This window comes from Ostrea edulis, chromosome 3, assembly GCF_947568905.1.
Source record: "Ostrea edulis chromosome 3, xbOstEdul1.1, whole genome shotgun sequence".
Lineage (NCBI taxonomy): Eukaryota > Metazoa > Mollusca > Bivalvia > Ostreida > Ostreidae > Ostrea > Ostrea edulis.
The window spans coordinates 45,657,983-45,682,423 of NC_079166.1; the positions used below are offsets into that span (position 1 = coordinate 45,657,983).

The 24,441-nt window shown below is 33.1% G+C and overlaps 1 protein-coding gene across 5 annotated transcripts; it reads right to left on the reverse strand.

Moving 5' to 3' along the window:
- Window positions 1-894: 894 nt before the first annotated feature.
- On the reverse strand, window positions 895-14,325 carry LOC125673649 (procathepsin L-like). Of its 5 annotated transcripts, none has more exons than XM_048910303.2 (10): window positions 14,195-14,325; window positions 8,881-9,083; window positions 7,587-7,729; window positions 5,841-5,990; window positions 5,004-5,036; window positions 4,608-4,799; window positions 4,286-4,451; window positions 3,411-3,519; window positions 3,160-3,269; window positions 895-1,656 (listed from the first exon to the last, which is right to left on the reverse strand). In XM_048910303.2, exons 2-9 carry the CDS (start codon window positions 9,068-9,070, stop codon window positions 3,170-3,172), a joined length of 1,083 nt encoding a protein of 360 aa, XP_048766260.1. In that variant the 5' UTR covers window positions 9,071-9,083; window positions 14,195-14,325; the 3' UTR covers window positions 895-1,656; window positions 3,160-3,169. The 5 variants fall into 5 exon arrangements, with proteins under 5 accessions (XP_048766260.1, XP_048766261.1, XP_048766262.1 ...); XM_048910304.2 differs by having other exon boundaries at window positions 14,143-14,284; XM_048910305.2 differs by lacking the exon at window positions 14,195-14,325 and adding an exon at window positions 10,003-10,281.
- Window positions 14,326-24,441: the final 10,116 nt, after the last annotated feature.

Consider the following 24,441-nt stretch of genomic DNA (forward strand, 5'->3'; position numbering starts at 1 on the left):
AGCAACAACTCTTATGCTGGTATTTCCTCTACTGCATGCCTTTCCCGAATATCCACATTTATAAATTAACAGGTTTTTTTTCAACTGTTGACATTAGAAATTTGTCCTTAAAACAAGTTTTTATCTATGACTGAATTTACGAATTGCGATTTTCTGATGTTGAACTATACTTCTGTTTTGGTAATGTCCGACATCTGTTCAACATGCACATTTTCTTAAATGGTTATTAAGGTTAAACTTTACCGAGTAGAAATTAAGGTTTTCCACTTTTAACCATTAATATTGATAAGTCACATAAGGATGGTGCTGCCTCAAAACCTATAGTGGTCATCTACTCCTTTTGGGCAACCAGTATAAGAAGTTACACACCAGTCAAGCAAAGGGTTCTCTAGATATTGAGCAGGTAACGCTTGGTCTACCGACAGGTGCAAACCAACATACCCCTTTTGGGGGAATCAAAATATCAGGCATCAGAAAGTATGATGAACATACAAGTGTGTCCAATCAATTCCTTGAAGACTAGAAAAATGTGTTATTCAATTTCATATTTCCAATGTCTGACATCTTTACAAATTGTAATGATAACCATTTTCTCATGAATGCATTGCAGTTGTTAACAATGTGTGTAAGCAGATGAATATACATGTAGTACATCTATATCAATGGCCGAGAATTCAGACAGAATGAAAAGAAGAAATAAATTCCAGTTTTGAAATTACACGAGGGTATGAACTGCAATGATTCATACCAGGCTTGGATTTCTCGAAAGAACTTTCATGAAGAACCAATACTAAGGCATTCTCACCCTTCTCACATGTATTTTCAAAAATGAAATTTATTTCTCATCTTAACTAAGGGAGAAAATTAATACATGAACTCAACATAGACACAAAATTTATGTATAAAATACTTTATTTCTTGATAGACAACAATTTTTAAAAAATGTTTTGAAATAATATGTATACGTTTCAGCAAAGTCAGAAATGCACCTGCCTTCTATTGATCAACCAAAAAAACAAAACACAAACCTGAATGAGAATCAAAGTATCATAGGATAAACACAAAACATGCATAAGAACACCAGATCTGACAAAGAGAACATCATAGGAAATTCAATATCCACGAAGAAAATGAGATATTGAAAATCTAATATATTGTACTCCTAAAACTATATCATACTTTAATGAAATGTTATCAATACTGTTACCAAAGCAATAAGTTCCTATCGGTACAACATAATTGTGACTTTAAAAAAAAACATAAAGTAATATCCATATAAATATCACAATTATTGATATACACATAAAAAAAGGGCCTATACAAATGGCACCGGAAAAATTCACACATCTTGCAAGCACCATGCACACATCAAAAGTCTCACAAAATCTGAATGTTTTCACAACTTAAGAATGTGTGTGCCACTAAAAAATGGCTATGATTCATTTAAACAAATTCATACTTTTGATAGCAATCATACTTTATATAGCAAGAATTTAAAGATGGTCTTGGTTTTCATTCTTAAATATGGATTTTGTAGCATAGCTATATCTATAGAGACATGGTCAAATGTTATCTTAAATAAAATTGCTGGAAAGTTTTTTATTTCTCTGGTGTGGTTGTCTTCCTTAGGAATGTCTTTTTTTCCCCCCTGTATATCTGTAACATAACAAAAACAAATTCATTTCAGGACTTTACAACTCTATCTTTAAAAAGAAAACTCTCAAACCTTATGCAAAGAACAAATGAAAACACAAAATAATAACGACTGACAGGGTTCTTCTTTATCTTAGTTCTCATAAAATCGCAATTACGGTTCTCAGGCCCCCACCCATCCGTTTTGAGGTTGTCGCATTACCGATTTTATCAATTTTTCAAAAAAATAAAAAGTTGGTAATGCGCTTACGTATCTCGGGGAACAAAATCCGCATTCATTCTGAATTTCACATTATGCATTCGGAATTCTCTTGCATTTTTATAACGTCCGAATCACAGTTACTTGGGTTCATGAGTAAAGGTTATATACAACTTCTTACCACAATTCATAAGGTTCCATAGCAGATTAAAGTGACTGAAAATTGTAAAATGGTCTGCACAAGTATCACAGCCTTTTTAGACCTGTGCCACTAATTACCCATATTGACTTCATTACTCCAAATTATCAAGCACCAATGTTAATGTAGTTTGGATACAACAAGACATATCACGAGCCGTGTATCTTTATAAGACTTGTTATTAGCATAATTTGTGTACATGTATATTGAATTATTATTTACGAAAATTAATTTTTGAGCCTTTAAATTGTTTTGGATCATTCATCATTTTTGGCTATTTAGTGTCACTGGTCAAAAATGGCTGTCAAAAGTGAAAGTAAAGACGGTTTTACAATTTTCAGTCACTTGAAGTGGGAGCTACATGCATTACGGAACTCATTTTACGAATTGGGGCAAGAAATTCGACTTAAAAATGATATCTAATGTTGCACATTCTATGTAATTAGTTGTTGCAATGCACAAATATTCTGTTTAGTGGTACTACACCAGGACTCTGCTCAAATTCAGTTACAATAATGGACATTTTTCTGAAATTGTTTCTGCATATCTTGGGAAGTAAATCGAATTTCAGGATGAACTTTGGTAGTAATGTAGATTGTTTGTGTAAATATTCTGGAATACAGAGTAGATGTTTACATCATTTGGTCTTTGGCAAACTTGGGTATCCTATTAAAGCTCTGCAGTCTCCAGTTCAGATCGCTAGGCCATAAATTCTGTTGTTGATGACCAAGATAAAGGAAAGTCTACTGTGTTTATGATTCGGTTGTAGAACTGTTTTATGTTTTTTTCCCCCGACAAGTTCAGATTTAAAAAAAAAATACCTCCCTCATTTATTTTATTGCTACAAAAAATGAAAAATAAAAAGCCTCCCTCCCTCATCTGTTTTTGAGAAAATGGGCCTGAGAACCAGAGAATCAATTTTATGCGGCCTTAACTGGTAAGCAAACCAAATAATGTGATGTCATCACTTTTCATTGATTCTGTGGTTGTGCCAGGTCACAAAATCAAGTGCACAATAAAGTACAATTCTTGCTAATAAATGAAATAATGTATCAACAAAACTTGATGAAGCCACAGTATGTATGCCGTGTATTTTTTTAACACTTACTGGACACTGTTTACACAAGAGGATAGCTGGCCTGTGTAGCTATTCCACATTGGTTGTCCTTGTTTCTGGTCATTTTGACGTAACCATCAATACCCCATTCCTCGCCCCAGCTGCAATAGCATGAAGTATTTGATTTAATAATACATATAATTTTTAAAAATAATCTGAAATTCTTTTACCAAAAAGAAGCTGAAACAAGTAGCATTACATGTTTGCAAGGTGTATTAAGCTGAAAATGTGGAGACTAGTACCTGTTTTTAACGAGCCAATAATCCTTTCCATTGTCATCAGTACCATAACCTACAGCCAACACACCATGATCCAACTGCTCAGAGCTGCACTCAGGTTCATCATAAACTCCTAAAGTAAACATCAACACAATTCACAACAAGAATATCAGTAAAGTTGATAGATGATCCCCGAAATGCATCTAACCAATGAACTACTTCATCTGACGAATGACTCAAACAATGATCAACTGTTGAAATATTGTTGAAATGAAAGTTTCTTTTTATATATAAAAGGTATACATGTATGTTGAGTGATGTTAACCTTTGCAAAATGACCTTGAGTGACCTGTGTCTGAAAGACATTTGCCTATTACTTACTTGTGTGATATATGATTAATATCTGTTCAAAAACTGTGGAAATAAAGAACTTATGTAAGGTGTATGTTCTGAGTGAACTTGACCTTGGTCCATAAGTCCCCATTACAAGGAACATTTGTGATAAATTATGATTAATTTCTGATGAAAGTTTTAGGAGATAGGAACTTTTATATAAAAAACTGTTGAAATTATGGACTTTTATATGTTCTGAGTGACCTTGACCTATCCAAAATTACCTTGAAAGACCTTGGTCCAAAAGTCCTTGTCTTAAGGAACATTTGAGATCAATCATATAAATTTCAGATGAAAGATTTAGGAGACATGAGCTTGGACATACAGAAGGTTTTGGAGATATGAGCTTGGAGGTACAGATGGACAGACATGACAGCAACTATATGATCCCCCCGAATTTTTTCAGGGAGCATAAAAATTCTTTTACCATGAAGATTCAACTTGTGAATGCTTTCTCAAGTACTGAACTTCACCATTTTCTATTTACTCTTAACTCTATGGCTTACCTCCTGCATAGGACTGGAATGAAGAATGGCTGGCATCGATTGCCACGGAGACAGGTCCGACCTCAGCCAAGGCTTTTTGTAGGGCCGACTCACTCTCACTCTCAACATCAATGCATCCACTGTCCGTAGCAACCACATCCGACTTCTCAAATTTACATGTTTTCTTCTACAAAGCAAAATAACGAGATGTTTCAATTAAAATCATGTTTACATAATAAGATATTGTCTAAATTGAAATTACAGTGAAACTTGACAATAAAGATTCAATGCTAGACCTATTCAATTAATACTATCAAATACAAGTAGTCAAGATGTCCTTTACCTCTGCTTTGTATGGGTATTCCTCCTCTGATTCAATGCCTCCCACTGACTTTATATATTTGAATGCATTGTCCATAAGTCCACCATTGCAGCCTTCATTTCCAAAAGATCCGGAGCAGTCGACCAGCTGCTGCTCACTGAGCGAGACAAGTTTACCCGTCTTCCGGAAGTGTTGTCCTTCAAGGGAACCAGTCTGCAATGTCAAAAATATTCATAGTCTTGATACACACATTGACATTAAACTCCACAAATCTATATCCAAGACAGGAGAAAAACACAAAAACAAAGACTTGTTTGAGACCTAATCCTAAAAGTGATTAATCAAACTAGTAAAATATCTGTTTTTATTTCAAATATTTATTGCCCAAGACAAGAATTTTTTCTATTCAGTACTTACTGTGCTAAAAGACCAGCAGGAACCACATTGACCCTAGATGAAAAGAAATGATTATGAGGTTAACATGAAATTTATATTAGCATTTCCTTAATTTTTTTTACCAATGTAAAATAAAAAAATTAATTAAATGAATATGAGTAACTGATACACGAAATATATTGCTTTTACACAGTGTATTGCTTATGTCCAGAAATATAAATGACTCCCAAAGTGTGTGACATGTTAGTGGCAGCTGATCCCTGTTTGACACAAATCATTTTTAAAAACGGTCAAATGACAAAAAAAACATGAGTGATATATATATAAGCAAGTCAATATAATACACATTCTCATAAAAGTACTATAGTTTGAAATGAATTTGTCAGAGAACTCCAGTGATTTTCCAGCAATTTTAAACATATATGCATAATTTATTAATACTTGACAGTATATTTTGACTTGTCATTAATATGACAACAGAATTCACCATGTCTGTTCAACATGCCACAACATCATGTAGTACAAGTTTGTAAAGGGTGAAAATGAACTACAAGTATGCTGGTAAAAAATTCCATAGATTTCCTATCATTGTGTACTTAACATAAATTTGTACTGCATTAAAAAAAAAATGCCTACAGGATAATTAAGATTCTTGCACTTCCCTTTAGAGGAAGTACGGTACTTCTCATTAACATTAAAATCTACAAATTACAAACTATTGACAAAATAAAAATTTCCTTCTCCAATTGCATTATACTAAATGTTTTCAACAAGCAATCACAAGTAATGTAGCTGATGCCAATATTAACATTATCTTTATAAAAATTGACTGCTCTGGGGGTTTCCATTTTATGGTACCTGGTTTTTGACTTTGGTGACATAGCCCTTGGTTCTCCAGTCCACGGAGTCTGGGAGAGCCAGATTGTTGGCAGCCAAGTATGACGAACATCCCCCATCCTTCAGTGACGTTCTGTTGAGACCATTGTATTTCACAAACTCTCTATGTTCCTATAAAAACAAATCCCATATATCCCTATAAATTCCGGTCTTGTTCCCACAAATGTACATCAGATTTTACTTTGAATTAATTTGACTTGTATTGAACTAGTTTACACTGCTTTCATATCAACAGGAATTCAAAATAAAATAAATCAAATTTGCATGTACTGGGATCTGCAGAGTTAGAAAAAACAGCAAAATGACATTACACTAGTACATCTTTAAGAGCATGTTGTAAATTTGTAATTTTTAAGTTTTTTTTAATATTTTATATCCGTAAAATGAAGACAAAAAGACCCTGTATCATCCCTAGATATTGAATATTTTTTTACTAAATGTGCATTATCAAGACTCTGACTTGTTTAGCATTCACACTACATTAAATATGAATCAATTTAAATACTTAAAATTCAATTTCTCCATATGAACACAACAAAAATTCAGTTCAAATCAAATTAAGTGAGCATTAACTCTCCATGGGAAATGGAGGCATCACTTTGTTTCAGTAAATTTTGATAAAAATTAAAAAGTGCCACAACACCCTTTTCTTGACTTCCTCGTCAGTTAGCCAGTGAAAACAATTACAAAATATACCGCCTATTGATTTTACATCATCCTTCTCATTTTTGACTTGTTTTTGTTTTGTAAATTTATATGGTATTAATTAGCACAACTAAATAATACTAAAAAATAATACACTTGGTGTTTTTGATTTTTTGAAAAGTTGAAATGCCAGCATCACCAAGATTAAGCTTCGCCAACGAGAAGGTAGTACATTGGATCAGGAAGAAGCGATGGCAAGGAAACATAATACATACTAGCAACAAGTGTATCCAGGAAGCATTTAATTCCACTCTGTGTGATTCTTACACATTACACAAGCACTTGTACCCGTTTAATCCAATCATAAAAAACATCTGTTAAAACATACTACGTTTTGCAGAAATAAACAGTTCCTAAAAAATTCTGTATATCAAATTCATGCTGCAAATTATGTTTATCAGCATATAAGGATGTGACATGAATAAAAATCCTAGTCAACATCAAGTGAGTTGATAAAGGTAGCTAGGTAATAAAATTTTCAAGTATTTTTGTAACAGGTTGCTCCAGCCACAGAGTGTTCATTAATATTCATGCACCATGACTAATGTCATGTGATCTATATCCACAAGTCATGTGATCTAGTCTTGTGTTCAATAGATAAACAAATTAAAGTTATAGCAAATATCATAAAATGTTACTACAAGGTAATTTGTCTATACAAAAGCAAACTGAATTTGCATGGTGCTATATAAATACATTTCAGAATGAAAGCCTGAATTTTCTGGCACATGTACTGTATGTACCATTAGGATGTCTGGTTAACACAACTTCAATCTCACTTTCTAAACGAACAAATATCTCATTATTACTTGAATACATAGAAATAAATTAGTTTTCTAGGGACCATATGTTGCTTGCATTGTATATTTTGGTCGATTTCAAAATTGTCCTGCATACAATTAAAGACATTTTAACACAAATTCAAACATCTGATATTTTATCCTATTCCCCTGGCTACATAGGTACACAATTCAACAAGATCTACACAAGATTGTCCCTTACCAGGTCAGAGAATTGGTTGACCCCCAGGTAGTAGGATTTCTTTCCGAGGTGGTACAGCTTGTTGTGTTCTTCAATCCTCTGGACATTATCTCTGAAGATTTGGAAACGACGGACCTCATCTCCTAGTGCTTCATAAGTTTTACCTTACAACAAAAATTGGAAAATAATTGTTTTGGGAAATGGTAAACATTGAAAGACTACATTCTTAATGATACTTGTGCTTTTGGTAAATACTGAACATTAAAGTCTATATATACCAGCAGGTTAAAATTGCCTTGTGATATGATGATATGACTTTCGATGATCATGACAATACACATACTTTAATCTATAAAACAACATAGTTACTACCAAATTTTCAAATTCCCACACAGCATAGCGATGTCAAAGCTTTGGCTTGATTGAAAAAAAAAAGTTTATTTCAAGATCTGACTTCTCAGTGACTTTGAACTCTGACAAGATGTTAGACCTTCAATTAATTTGTGACCCATCATAAAATCTTTTGACAGCAAAATAGTGAAGCCAAGCAAGGATTACAGTAACAGATGGCTGTTGTGGACAAAGTTTATGACAAGTAGATAACAGATACAGAGAGATAGAAGCACATTGTTGCAGAAATAAAAAAAGACAATCATTGCAAAAGAAAAACAATCATTTCAAAATCCATACACATTGAAAGGGGGTCATGCATAGCTGTACCATATTAATTTTATCCATTTACAGAAATTCCACTTGGGGAACTTGAAATTAACTGAATTTCTGAAGAGACACCATCCTGTCAATACAACATTTGTGCTCTAGTAACCAATTATTATTATTTTTATACAGACACACTTCTCTTCCTTCATAAAAGCAAGTTTCAATATTAGAGGACAATTTACTAGTAAGTGAATGACAAAATGCTATGTACACTTAAAAAGAGTATGTGCTGCAATTTTCCTTTCATGAGTAAATGTTGCCAACATTTGTATGCAGCATTCAATACAAAGAAGGTTAAATTATTACTCTGCAGTGCAATCATTGTTTTTGACTTAATTTCAGTTATTGTCTATTTCTGCCTTCACCACCAGTACTCTAATGACAAGAAAAATTCGAATTATTTTGATAAAGAAAAATTCGAATTATATTAATAAAGAGAAATTCTGATTATTTTAATAGTCTAAGAGAGAAATCGTACGGGCAAATCTTGCTGCTCAATCGACTAATGCCTTTTCTTAGTAGTTAAAACCCTGTAAAAAAAAAACAAAAAAAAAAACAGGATCATTGTCACCGTGTATAAAAATGAGATAATTACCATGTAGGATTTTGAACTCCTTCCAGGCCTGTTCATAAGGTTGATAGTTGATCCCAGCCTTGGTTCGTAGGATGTGTAACTGTTCAGGATGTTTCTGTGCTTCTACTATGTCAAACCACTGGACATTCCCCGACTGGACAGAGGCTCCTCTGACTACTGCCAGTAAGCAAACATACCACAAACCATTCATCTTCTTTTAGTTCCTGAAATAAAATCATAAAAATTCAAATGTGCATCAGAAATCAAGGTGTATCCCTGTAACTGTTGTAATTGTTGTGCATGCAACATTTGAACACTTAACACAATTAATAGGAAAAAGCAATTCAAGCATGCACACCATGTAGCTTTATTACAGTGCCATTTGTGTCCCCAATAAGGATGTTATTCAAATCAAAAGTAAAACCCCAACACAGGTTTTTCTGAAATTAATGGCCTTCTTGATGGTTCTGGTTTTTCCATCTGACATATTTCTATAATATTAAATCACATGATGATGTGATATGAAACCTTTACATGAAATTGACAATCATGAATGGAATACAAGAGCAAAGGTGACTTATATCATCCATTCATTTAAATACATTGTATATACACACTAAAAACAAACCCTCAGTTGGGCTCAATGATCATCTCTATGTTAACATATCTACATGACATCAACAAATAGAAACCAAAAGTATAGCAATGTCATGTATATGATATTCTATCAACTTTTATAATTATGATTGAAATAAAGTATTTGTGAGCTTTTAACAATATATATATATATATATATATATATATATATATATATATATATATATATATATATATATATATATATATATATATATATATTTACATACACACTAAATCTTATTTATTCTCAATTTAACTGATCTAATTCAGGATTATAAAACTGAAATAATTAAACATTTATGTATCAAATCATCCTGCTACCCTTTTTCAAATTTTAATTAAAATTTTTTTCAAGATATTGTATCATCAGATAGACTAAAATAATTTTCCCCATAGATTCCCAACATAAAACTTTTAAGGATGAAAGAAAATAAATTTATAAAAATCCTTTTCAAACTTACAACTTATTTCCCCCCAATCTGCAACACTTCTTGACTTTTTTACCTTTTCTGCTGTTCCAGCTGTTGTTACAGTGACTGACAACCGAAAGGAGCAGCTTTTATATGGACTAGTGTTAGTGCCTTGTGACTTACCATGTGACTACAATTCTATACAGTGACGCCTAATATTGATCATGTGACCAGGTGACATGGTCAGCCTGGTCTTCAGAACACTTATCTATCACATACTTCAAAACTTGTGTCAACATGAATGCAAATTCCTCCTCAATTACTGTATACTTAAATATTCAAAACCCACTACAGAGGCATAGGGTTATATTGCATAAATGAGCATCATTACGACAGGACATTTGGTATCAAAATTACCTCTGGTTTCTATTTTCAGTTTACTGTTTAGCCAAAATTTTAAGAGTTTAATTCTAAAGGGAAACAAGACATCAAAATAATAGGGTGGAAGAAAATCCTGATCCTTGTTTTCTCAGGAAAATTTACCTACATACCAGTAAGTAGTTAAAGTACAAAATTACATGCACTGTCATGGTTGAGCACTTTCAAAATCAATACAATTTTTTAGACAGATAAAGCACATTAAAAACTTAAATAAAATGATACCATGGTTATGACATTTGAGATTATTATAGCCATTTGGTGGAATGTGTATAAAACTTTTAAATTTTCTCTGTTCTAGACTATCTTTATGCTGTCCTTCAGCAGTAAGTCAACAATGATCAATTCAGTTTTTCTGCATTGTAAAAATTTATAATTCTACTTTTCTAGTCGACCATTGTCTGATGTGATAAAATGAAATTCAAAATAGTTGCACAAATAAAATCATGTAAACAGCATTCATTGTATTGATCGATATAAAAGACATTGATAGACAGGATAATAAATTGAAACTAAATTATCATATGCTGTGATCAAAAAGTGAACACAATATGTACTACAGACATATTTTTTAAGATAAGTAATTAGTCTCAGTTGAATGAATTGAAACACAAGAAGCAGCAGTCCTAAAATAGTAGGACATGAGTAATGTATCCATACATCATGTGATATACTTGTATTACGTGTGTTCATCATTATTCACTTCAGTACTTAAAACCATAATGGATAACACTTCCTGTTGCATCACTTAGGTTTAAATTACTGCTGCATTACATAGGTTTTAATTATTCCATTACCTCGAGTAGAGAATGAACCAGTCTTCAAAATTAGCCATTGTCTTAAAGACCCAAGTTATTGAAATTGGGGTTGGGTTACTGAAAATTATATCACAAGATTATCAAACCTGTGCTTTTCATCAATATCACTTTCTGTTAAAATTATTTCACAATACATTGAAATACAGTGATGATTGTGATTAGAATCCAAGGTTTTATGCATTTAAATATCATACTATCCACTTCATATCCATGAAGTATTTTTGAGGATGCAGATGTGAGCTCCCAGAGAGAGAGAGACAGGAGGGGCGATCCTTCTCAAATTACAATGTATAAATATCTGGTCTCTGATAGCGATATTTATATCAATGTATTCTGATAATAGAAGATGATGGTAAAAAGATACTTCTGTTATAATTTATACACAATCTTTTGTAAATTCTCCAATTTAAGAGTTTTCTACAATTGAAGGGAATTATTTTACCTGTAAACATTGTAAATGAGGGAAATATTTATTCTTTGTCAAAAGGAAGTTATGCTTTACTGGTATCAAATAGAACCTTGATAAATCCCTGGAATCAATAGTGAAGATAGCGTTTCCATCACACGAACTATTTTTACCAAAACTCTAAAACTCTTGAGCTCTCTCTTTAAACTTTTTTTAACACCACCCCCCTCCAAAAAAAAAAGTAATACTTAAGTGATTGCCTTGGGCCAGTGAATTTGGTCAACAGTCCAGACACAGGGACAGTACTCAAACATTTTTTTTCCCCCAAAAAAAGACTGATAGTCTGATTAGTAAACAATACTTATGACTGCAGCTAGTGCATGCACACCTGTTTATTAAACTATAGCAATCATTTCACACATTAACAGATAATGAACAACTTAAATTTTACTTCCATTCCCTATTAGTCTACCAGGCCACATTTAAAAATATGTTTGTTTCCCCTCTCCCGACCCTAAATTTCAGAGGAAGGTCGGTAGGTAGGTAAAAAGTTTTTTTTTTTTTAGCTAGCAGAATTTTATTTATTATGAAATTCCCATAACCATTAACAATGCCCGATACCAAACGTCGTGAATCACATCATCCATGTTTCCTCATCAAACTCGTATAGTCAGTTCTCGTGTAAATTCTGCTTTGATTGCCACGTTTTGCAATTAGGGAAGGTGTCGATATTTCGGACAGTACTTCATGTATTTTGGAAATGCTCATTATCTAACCACTAAACTTAGGCATTGGACTACATGTATACATATTGGTTGATTCGACGAACATTGGGTTTCATCAGAATTTTCTCTGCTATTTATGCCACATACTAACACTTAAATAAAGTTAGGGAGAATGTTGCAACTATGGACAATGGTGTTAGTTTTGGACACACGGTGTTATAAAATTGGTAAACTCGGTTGCTGTCTTTGATTTATGGTTCACTGACATTTTATGCTTTTGTTTTTTGCACATTATCTTAATTTGTATATGATAGTGATTTTGATTATATTTTTAAATGATATCGGTAGATCTAGTTTACCAGAAAACGTTTCAACGGGACTTGATTTTGCCGATCAAACAAAATGGATGCTGACATCAACCAATCAGAGCTGAGTTACACATGTGCATATAATTAGGTGTTTTCCAGTTTGTAAATATAGCATTAGTTCAGAAATAAGTTAAATTGAGAATGCTTCTGATTGACTGTCAAAAATATCGCATCCGTCCGAAATATCAGCACTTTCCCCTACTGAAGAACACAACTTGCACACTGGATGCCCCGAATTCTCTTGTTTCCTCGCTCCTCGTATAGACAACATTTCTCCATCTCGATCTTGCAGATCACTAGTCCGAATTGCGAGCCGAATTCAATGTTAAACTCACTTGTAACTAATCAATAAAACAATCATGATTCTTGTACTTATTAATATCGATTAAAAGAAAATATCAATCCAAAATTCGATATTAAACAGAAACCAACAGTTGTAGTCAACCAAATTTTCACTGTCATTTGAGCAAACGAGTCTCGTGGCTCAAAACAAAGCTCGACAGTTTGATAAAATGTTTTCAAGAGACTGTTTATGTGATGAAAGAACCCATAAAATCGATATTAGTAAGTACAAGAAGAATCGTTTTATTGATTAGTTATGAGCTTAAAATTGAATTCGGCTTGTAAGTATTTGAAATCAGCCAGAGAATGCCGCCTCCAGCTGGAGGTGGCGAAATTTCTAGATTTCGGACCAGAACACCTCCTGTATTCGTATTATTATTTTTTAATTTTGGATCGAAACCAAAGAAGATATAGAAAATTTTTGTCATTATAAAATACTGATCTGCACCAGAAACGACCTTGAAATTTTCTTAAAATTAAAAAAAAAAACTTCACCAGAATGGCGTAATAAAAACTTATGGGTCGGTGTGAATTTTCAGACTCGGTCGGGCGAGGGGAAACAAACAATATTTTTATTTTGGCCCCAGGTAAGTCAATTTTAGAGAAGGTACTTGTTATTGATAATTGAAAATTCGTCAAGGATTGAAGAGTATATTTCACTTTATATTTCTTGAGGGTGTATATTACTAAGTACTAGTACTACTCGAATCCAATCCCCCCCCAAAGTAATCCACTTTCTTTGTGAACCATAATAACAACCTGCAGTATTATATCAAGCGATGTTTAGCTAGATACCTAATCGAAGGTATTTCACTACCTGCTGAGCGTCACACAAGTGCGCAGAACAAAGGAAGAAACAATTATATAAACTTTTCAAAAGTCCAAGTTCTGTATTAACTAGTTTCTACACGTTCAGCGTAGTAAACAGATTCATCTTAAAGCGGATTATAGAAGTACTAGGCTCTACACAATACGAACAATTACATCACAAATCAAACCTTACAGTCATATGACTTAATCGTAATGGTTGCAAAATCTGGAAACTTAACCGTTGAAAGAAAGATCAAATTTCAAGTGATCCACTCATATCACAACATGCATCGGTTATCAATAAACATAAATTTGAATAGTTCTTACTTGATAACCCGTGTGTTTACTAATGATCGGTATATATCTGAACTCCCCTCACCTGTAATCACGGATCTTCTAGACAATTGTTGGGCCCTTCGTTCCGTTGTTTTTCTTTTGTAATAGTCATGTGAGAGTTAGTCACGTGAGAAAACTATTATCTAAAACCAAAACCGGATAGAACCCCGGTTACACAAATTTTCGTATTTTAAAATTATCATTTATTTATCTATTGAATTATTTGAAATTTTTGGGTGCTGCAGAGATGTTATTCCGATTTCCACCCGCGAGAGCTATAGTTATGCAGTCGAGGGGTGGTAACTGTGAATACCATGATTTAAAGAGTTGGGGGGGGGGGGATTATACTGTACATTTGTGCGCTAAGTAACGAGGACACAACCAAAATCACATAATCATCATGAAATAATTCGATATTATGCACAATTTAAGTGTTCTCAAACGAAAATATCCTTCTGTCATTTGTTTACAATATATAACTAATTCCGGCTGTGATTAATTCATCTCGATGTTTAACTAAAGGTTAGGATCCGATGTGTTATATGTTTACACCTTTCACAATTTAGTCAACAACGAACTTCTGAGCAATGAAAACATTTGAGTGACTGCAGTATATTTTACTATATTATCATAAAGTCATTGACTTTGGTGAAGGTTTTTTTTTTTAACCCAATCTAATTAAAATCAGAAATTTTCTACTCGCTCCGACACTCTAACCGTCTTTTGTCTCCTGGGAATGCTTGACAAATCAGATCAAATTACAATATGATAAGATAAGATTGATTAAAACAGGTTATATGGGCCCTCATGGGCATAATTAAAGCAAGACAGGAAAAGGCTCCAATAGATAACATCACTATACATGTAACATGGGGGGGGGGGGGGGGCGCAATAAAGTAATAAACGAAAGAGAAAAGAGGCAGGGGAAAAGTCAAGATAGATAAAATCACGATAACATGAACAAGAAATTAAAAAAATACAAAAAAAAAACAACTTTAATACAGAAGCGTGTAGCAGTTGGGGATTGTATAATTATTTATAGGTGAAAGTGAAATATGAAATTATATTACATTCTTGTAGGTATGATCACATGGTATTTCATCACACATAATTTTTTGACATGTAAACTTCTGATGAAGTATAATTGAATTATCATTGTTTTACATTTGGGTTCTTTTTCTTTCTTTTTTTCTTATTTTAAAAATGGTGAGTAAAAATGCTCAGCTTAATTAATAATAGATATCTTCATTTGACATCCACATTTGATAAAATATAAAAAATGAGATTTTCCCAACAACGCTCTAAAAAAATGATATTAAGCAGAGGTCAATCAGTCAGTAATTTCCATACAATTCAGACCATGCCATATATTCTCTCTCTCTCTCTCTCTCTCTCTCTCTCTCTCTCTCTCTCTCTCTCTCTCTCTGTTTAATAAGGCAACATTTGTCACTTTAATTACAAATAGGCCGTTAAAGTCCATATTGAATTTAAGTTTGATGTATACCTGTAACACCAAATCATAAGCATACAATATAAACAATTTTAAAAAGTGTACCCCATATTTGTGACCAACAGATAAATAAGTATTATTGGTTTAATCGTTAAAAAATACAGTATACTGTAATACTTCTTTTAGAAAGGCAAAATCCACCCAATAAAACTTTATTACATTTATCATTTGGATAATAAGATTTCTAGTCGTTTCAGTATACCGTACTGTCTGGGTGAATGAATTTTCTAAACATTGATTTTAATGTTTAATGATGTGTAAATTTCTAAACATTGATTCTAATGTTTAATGATGTGTAAATTCATAGAATCTCCATATTAATACGAATAAAATGAAATACGTCATGCAAATTGTTTAATTGATGGGCTTTAATGTTTCCTAAACACTTGAGTAATTTGAAAATATAGGTTTTTGGCTGTTTTGAACTTTTTTGTAAAGATCATTCTGACAATTTGTAAAATGAACGTAAAGTACTAAACACGTATTTGAGGACACGGTTAATAATATTAATCTTATATACTTAACAAATATTTGTCACAATAATTAATTCCCTTAATTATAAATAGGTCGTAGTCATACCTGTACGTTTAACACCATATCATCAGTATACAATACAAAAATTTAAAGTGATATTACCTAATTTTTTTTGGTGTCATCTTCAGTATAATATTATACATGTAACTTGTCGATTTCAAAGACAGATATAAACGTAATCATATAATAATAACCATACCTGTCTAACGAGCTGGACTCATATAATAATAACCATACCTGTCTAACGAGCTGGAATCATATAATAATAACCATACCTGTCTAACGAGCTGGACTCATATAATAATAACCATACCTGTCTAACGAGCTGGACTCATATAATAATAACCATACCTGTCTAACGAGCTGGACTCATATAATAATAACCATACCTGTCTAACGAGCTGGACTCATATAATAATAACCATACCTGTCTAACGAGCTGAAATCATATAATAATAACCATACCTGTCTAACGAGCTGGAATCACATACAACAATGGCTAATCACTGTCTCCGACATCAACATGTATACCTCAATCAAGATTTCACTCCAACTTTTGACATTTGATTGAGTAACTCAATCATTAAAAAAAACACCCCGTTTCAGAGTCTTTCTCGGCAACGTGTCAAATGTCATTTTCAGATATTTGACACGATATTTTTCCTTTCTTCTTTTAAAGATGTTTTTCAATCGCATTTCAATTTAACATCTGCGATCCAATATTCATTAAAAGTCATCAAAAATCATAATTAACATGTCCTGCTAAACATTTATGGAGTCCGTTACAAAGTGTATATATTTGAGGAACTTCGTCATAAATATATCAAAAAGTATTATTGGCAAAAACCATGTTTTCTAATTAGTGCTCATAATGTACACGAACTTTGTAACTTAGGGAAATATTGATGTCTAATTAGCAATAAGAGAGTATACCTATATATATATATATATATATATATATATATATATATATATATATTAAAAGAAATAGAATAAACAGTACACAAAGTTAAAAATTTAACGCAAGCGCTTTCATTTTATAATCCTCAGGCGTTACATTTTAAAATAGTTTTGAAATGGTTTGATGTCATAAAGGCGTTTGAAATGGTTTGACGTCATATATATGTGTGTGTGTGTGTGTGTGTGTGTGTGTGTGTGTGTGTGTGTGTTCATTTACTTTTGTATACACCATATTTGCAAATCACAGGTAATTGTTTCCCCAGATACTGCATCTACATGTTGTTTGTAGGCAATCTTGCAATCTTTTCAGAAGTTTCTTTAAAAACTGCCTTTGCTATTATGCCCTCTAGGCCCAACATTGGAATAGACTTATCTCATCTTATGTATATTTTGATTATATATTACATGTACTATATAAGAAGATAATAATTCCATGAAGATCGCACACATTTACGTACCCCCCCCCCCTAAAAAAAAAAAGCACACTATTTTCAAATGCAAAATTAAAATCACCCCTATTCGTATCATATATAAAACAATATTTCACTACGAAAAAAAAAATATCAATTGAGATTTTAAAAAAAAGAAAGATACGCTGCCAACCTCAACAAACCCTCCCACTTTCAGTTACATACATGTATATATAAAATTATGGGTGTTCGAGGAACTTACCTGTATGATCGGTAAAAGTTGCACGTAAGAGTTACATGGTGGTGGCCCACTCAAATACGTAAGCTTCCTCCGGGCATTCCGTATTCCCCCCACATCAATAACTAGATGTTGTCATAAGACAGTGATATACTAACATGCAAATATATACTCTCCGTCGTACTTGTGTAACTAGCAAAGAATCCACATATAACATGCTCTATTCCATATATATTATTGTTGCATATATGTCAAGATGCATTGAGTATTATGTTGGGCAAGTGCCCTGGAGTCATCCTAAACCTTATGTTATAATTGTTGAAATATATTTAAAACAACTGAGGTCCTGACCCCTATGCCATATAAGATAACATTGAATATTATGATGGGCAAGTGCCTAGGGGTCGTCCCTACCCACATCATTGTTTTGACTAGTCAACTATCTTTAACGCAAATGTATTCTTCTTGCACATGAAACAATGCGCTGAGCTCCAGGTTCTTGTTCGTCGTTTTTTCACCCCATTTACCCTTCAAGGTGAAAAAGAAGTGAAAAAGAAAATTCCGAAAACTAACTGCGCATCTATACGACACCACCATCTCCCAAAAGATGATTTGGCTACACTGCATGAAATATAAGAGGAGTTCTGGGAACCATGTTTCTCTACAGTGAAGTGTTTTTCAACGTCAATTGGTCCCCACGGTGTGGCCATTTTCACACACAAAAAACCTTACGACTAAGATAACATTTTTGCCCCTGTCTTATACTCAACTGAGTGCAAATATACCCCACGTAAGAATGACAGTTTTATGCTTTATATATACATATGCATGTACTTTGCTCATTTAGAAATATATGAGTATAAGAATTCTAAATGAATTGGAGTGTTTTAAAATTTCCATCGTAATTGTAAGATGTTTTGTGAAAAAGGACACAAGTTTTTAACCTCAATTGGTCCCCACGGTGAAAATGAAAATTCTGAAACCGTATTACAAATCTATAGGACCCCACTAATATGATTTGGCTACTGCGTAATGGGATCCAGGAATTGTCTTTCTTTCTTTTCTTTTGTTAAAAAAAAAAAAGACCCCCAGGATGAAAATAAAAATTCCGAAAACTTATCGTACATCTACAGGACACCACCAATCATCTTCCAAAAGATGATTTGGTTATTCGAGACACATCTGGGCTTCAGGATGAAAACGAAAATATTGAAACCTTAGTGCATATTTATAGGACGTAAACCGTGCACCAATCATCTTCCAAAAGATGAATTGGCTACCGCATAAAATGTAACAGGAGTTCTAAGAATTTTTTGTGTGTAGAAGAACATCATTTTCGACCTCCATTTAGCCTTCAGGGTGAAAATTCAAATTCCAAAAACTTATTGTACATCTACAGGACACTACCAACCATCTAAGAGGATTTTTTTTAAAATAGATAAAACATTGGGGTTTTTTTACCCCCCCCCCCCCGATTAAATTGAAAATTCTGAATTCTTAGTGCACATCTATAGGACACCACAGATCTATCATATTCCAAAAGATTTATTGGTCACTGCTTAAAAAAAAGAGGAGTTTGGGGAAGAAGAAATTGTGACAGACGTATACGGAGTAAGAACAATATACCCGCCAATATAAGTACATGTATAGTAGAGCTTCGTTCGTCCTTCAATTCATCAATTACATTCTTACCATTCATTACTATCACCAAAATAATGAGGTGGGGGCCAATCCGCAAATATAACTTTTTTTTTTGCACGTAAAAATAACTTAACATGCATGCAAAATTAACGGAAAATGAACTTTTCCTAGTGCGCGAATCTGTCTGTCGACATTTGATATCATGATCATTCATCTAACTTTGTAAAGTTACAGCACCATAAATAATCAATAATGCTCTTAATTGTATAAATACATGTAACTAATTACTGGAGAGGGGTGTAACAGGAGTTACACTCTTTTTGATTGAGAGAGAGAGAGAGAGAGAGAGAGAGAGAGAGAGAGAGAGAGAGAGAGAACTGGTGGTAGTATGGTAAATGAAGTGCATGGCAGCCGCCTTATCAATTAAGTGAAGGCCGCCAGTTAATTTATATGGCGGTCGCCAGGTACTTTGCCGAGTTTTTAGGAGCAAGAAAGGGAGACAAATCATAGTATCAATTGGAGATCTACCCAGGAGCCCTGAATGACTGCATGTAGTAAAATAATTTAACCGCCCACTGATCTAACCTGACCGATATACAACAGAGTATGGTGTCTCGACTCGTGTAAGAGATTATACAACCTCTCTGGAACGCAGATGAGAGAAGGTTTGAAACGCTGATCTATATGGAGCGCCAAATTAACATAAACTCAAATAATTGAAGATATCTTTAATTATTTGAAGATATCATCAATTCAATTGTTGCGCTCTTTAATTGAACTGATGCCCGCATTAAATTAATTATTGCTCTCATCAAATGAATTAATGCGCGCTTCAATTCAAATATTGCTCTCATCAATTGAATTAATGCGCGCATCAATTGAATTAATGAGAGCAATAATTGATTTAATGCGCGCATTAATTCAATTATTGCTCTCTTCAATTCAATTGATGCGCGCATTAATTCAATTAATGAGAGCAATAATACATTTGATGCGCGCATTAATTCAATTATTGCTCTCTTCAATTCATTTGAAGAGAGCATCAATTCAGTAGAAATATTGCTCGCAATAATTAATTTAGAGCTCGGTTTAAATAATTTGATGATCTCTTTAATTCAATTGAAGATATCTTTAAATCATTTCCAATGCTTTTGTATAAGGAATTAATGCGCGCATCAATTCTTTTAAAGAGAGCAACAATTCAATTAAAGATATCATTAATTCAATTATGGATATGTTGAATTGAAGATATCTTTAATTATATAGTTGCTCTCTCTAAAAGAATTATTGCTCTCTTCAAATGAATTAAAGATATCATTAATTCAATTGAAGAGAGCAATAATTGAATTAATGCGCGCATTAAATCAATTATTGCTCTCATCAAATGAATTAATGCGCGCATCAATTCAATTATTGCTCTCATCAATTGATTTAATGCGCGCATTATATCAATTATTGCTCTCTTCAATTGAATTGTAGCGCGCATCAATTCAATTGTTGATATCATTAATTCATTTGAAGAGATCATTAATTCAATTCAAAGCGCGCATCATTTCAGTTGAAGAATTAATGCTATCATCAATTCAATTAATGCGCACAATAATTCAGAATTGAAGATATCATTAATTATTTGAAGAGATCTTTAATTCAATTGTTGCGCGCATCAAATGAATTGATGATATCTTCAAATAATTGAAGATATCTTCAATTATTTGAGTTTATGTTAATTTGGCGCTCCATAGATCTATTGACTGTAAAGCTGATACATGGCTGGATATCGCCGCTTCGGCTCAAACATTGGTGAAAATATTGCTCTCTGTTAATTTAGAGCTAGATAAATGATTCGATGATCCTTTAATTATTTACCACATGTGCGCGTTAATTTTTTTTAAAAGATATAATCAATTCAATTGTGGATATGTTGAATTGAAGATATCTCTAATATAGTTGCTCTCTCTAAAAGAATTATCGCGCGCATCAATTGAATTAATGGTATAAGATATTTCTAATGGATCCCGCGGTATAATCCAGGTACTTGTATCTATTAATAGGCCCTCAGTACCCCTTGCTTGTCGTAAGAGGCGACTAAATGAGGCGGTCCTTCGAATGAGACCGCAAAAACCGAAGTCCCGCGTCACAGTGCAGGTGTTGACCAATAAAGATCCCTCCCTGCTCAAAGGCCGTAAGCGTCGAACATAGGCCTAAATTTTGCAGCCCTTCACCGGCAATGGTGAGGTATTCATATGAGTGAAAAATTCTCGAGCGGGACAATAAACTATCAAACCGACCAATTCAGTTGAAGACAGCAATGATTCAATTATAGTGCGCATTGATTGATTTAATGCGTGCAATAATTCAGTTAAAGAAAGCATTAATTCAATTATTGAGTGCATTAATTCAACTTTGATGCGCGCATTAATAATTGCATCATTGCTCTCTTTGAACAATTGAATTATAGCGAGTATCAATTCCATTGTTGATATCATTAATTCATTTAAAGAGAGAAACAATTCAACCATTGCACGTATTGATCAACGGAAGCTAAGTCTGTTTTGGACTCGAACTATTCGATACCATATTTATGGTATCACAGAGTTCGGGCCCAAAACGGGCTAAGCCCCTGTGCACGTATCAATTCAGAAGAATGCTATCAATAATTCAATTATGGCACGCAATAATGCAGAATTGAAAATATTATTATATGAAGATAACATTAATTGAATTGCAGTGAGTATCAAATGAATTGATGATGCTAGTATCTTCAAATAATTTAAGATATCTTTAATTATTTGAGTTTATGTTAATTTTGCGCACCCTAGTCATCGTCACTTTAATTGATATCCTCCATACAATTATCAAAGATAATTATACACTAATTATAAAATCAGGGTGTCAGGGTGTGTTGCTGACCAGTATTAACTCTATCAAGTCAACTACAATCAATGTAACTGATAATATATGTACATTAATTTGTATGTGTACATGTATTAGAATATTTCGTTATGTGGGTTCAGGTGACTATTTAATAAGTTTTGAATAGAATATTTCCAGTATAAAAATGTGTAATCTTTCATTCTCTTATTCACAGTTTCATTTATAATTAATGCTTTTCATTTTTTGTTTGTTACTAACCTACAATGCACAGTAGATCAAAGTACATTTTCAAAAATAGAACACATATTTACTATATAGTACGGTCAAGTCTCTCTCTCTCTTAACTGACCTGATTATGCATGCGGAAGTAGAGAAAAAGATTCCAAGATTTAATCCAATTTAACTTTCCATGACCATATTGACCCGACCTACGTCTGAAGCCTTGCCCGACCAGGGGCGATGGATTTGACAGGCGTCATAACCATGCATTCAGTTTTTCCTCCACTACCAGAAGTAAAGAAAATGATTTTTAAAAAGATCTAACTGTATATGGTTTAAACCCTTAACCCAGGTGCCACGAATTTCACAAATTAGGTAGAGGGTAACCATGCATTTCGTTTTCCCCACATGTCTGAGAGTACAGAATATTTTCTAAGATATAATATATCTTTACTACCTACATGTATATGACCATATTGGCTCCACTCTAGAGAGTGAACCAGTGAGGGCTATGAATTTCACAAGTTTGGTAAAGGGCTTCATGGACATCATAAGCATTGGTTTTTCTCTCACATGTGTGGGAGTAGAGAAGATGATTTTTGAAAATTTGACATTTTTTGCAGTTTTGGTCCCACTCTTGTATTTTTAAAGAGAAAATTACTTGCATCTTTCAGATTTCTGAGAAATGTTTAATCTTATCTATATCATGGATTAATTAAAAGAAAATGAACGAGAACAAGCATTCTGAGAATACTGCATATAGCAATACATAGTCCCCTACCAGAGGCAAAAATTATTGGAGCGCAACAATATTCGAAGTTCATTATGAGACTGAGTTTATGGTAAAGGGAAAAATTGGGGAACCAGGATAGGAATGGTTGGAAATCAACTACATTATTCAGGTACAAACTTCAAAATTGATCTGTAACTTGTTGTGGCAAAGCAATCAGCATGATGACGTACTAAATATCAAATGAATATCTGTAAGAACAACCAAAAAGTTTTAGGAAAACTGACAATTCACGCTATTTTTCTAAGGCCAAGGGCCATGACTTTGTGAAAAATCAACGGACCGAAATCAAATTCAAACTTGATCAGTAACTTGTTATGGCAAAGCAATGATTGATTGTTGTTTTGCGCCACACTCAACAATTTTTCAGCTGGAACGGACCAAAATTAAATAGGAACTTCATTTGCAGCTTGTTATATTGGCAAAGCAATGTACCAAATATGAAATAAATATCTGCAAGAACAGAGAATTAAAGTGCAGAAAACTGATTTGCAGGACTGACGGACAGAGTGCAAACCTAAAGTCCCCTTCTACTTCATTGGTAGGGGACTAAAAACCATGTGAAAGAACTCAAACAAGTGATGAGGAAATTCATGGAATTCGTTTGGGATATAGTAATCAACTTAATTGCTTCAATTTAATGAAATGTCTACATTAGTTCTAATGCTTTAAGCCAAACTGGTATTCAGATATCTAAATTATCTATGATACTAAAGAAGTGATTATTATCATTTTTTGGTTGTTATAACCAACAAGGGTGATCTTCTTTGGCTTTACATAGTCCTGTTGGTGGGGGTTGGGCTTCCACCACCAAGAAAAATTTGATACCAAATTTAATATATAATAATTAAAATTTCTTATCATGAATCTCCCATAATAATTTTACTTTAAAATAAAAATGTGTACTTCACATAGTCTTTATTGAAATACGTTTAAAAAAAAATTAACATCACAACATCAGAGATGGAGAGGACCTTAATCCAGGCCGTGCGACTGTCTGTATTCTTAAAAACAAATCTACATGCACATAGCCTCCCTCTCTGTTCTTGTGAAATATGTATATATTGGAATCCATACTGACTCTAAAAAGTTCATACTCGGCAAGTGCATAACA

Bases quoted from the DNA above. Each gene is read 5' to 3' on its own strand.
- LOC125673649 (XM_048910303.2), bottom strand. From the start codon at position 9,070: ATGAATGGTTTGTGGTATGTTTGCTTACTGGCAGTAGTCAGAGGAGCC. The intron at 4,452-4,607 runs GTAAAGGACATC...TTTGCTTTGTAG, and splicing joins AATACCCATACAAAGCAGAG to AAGAAAACATGTAAATTTGA. The intron at 3,520-4,285 runs GTAAGCCATAGA...TGTTTACTTTAG, and splicing joins ATTCCAGTCCTATGCAGGAG to GAGTTTATGATGAACCTGAG.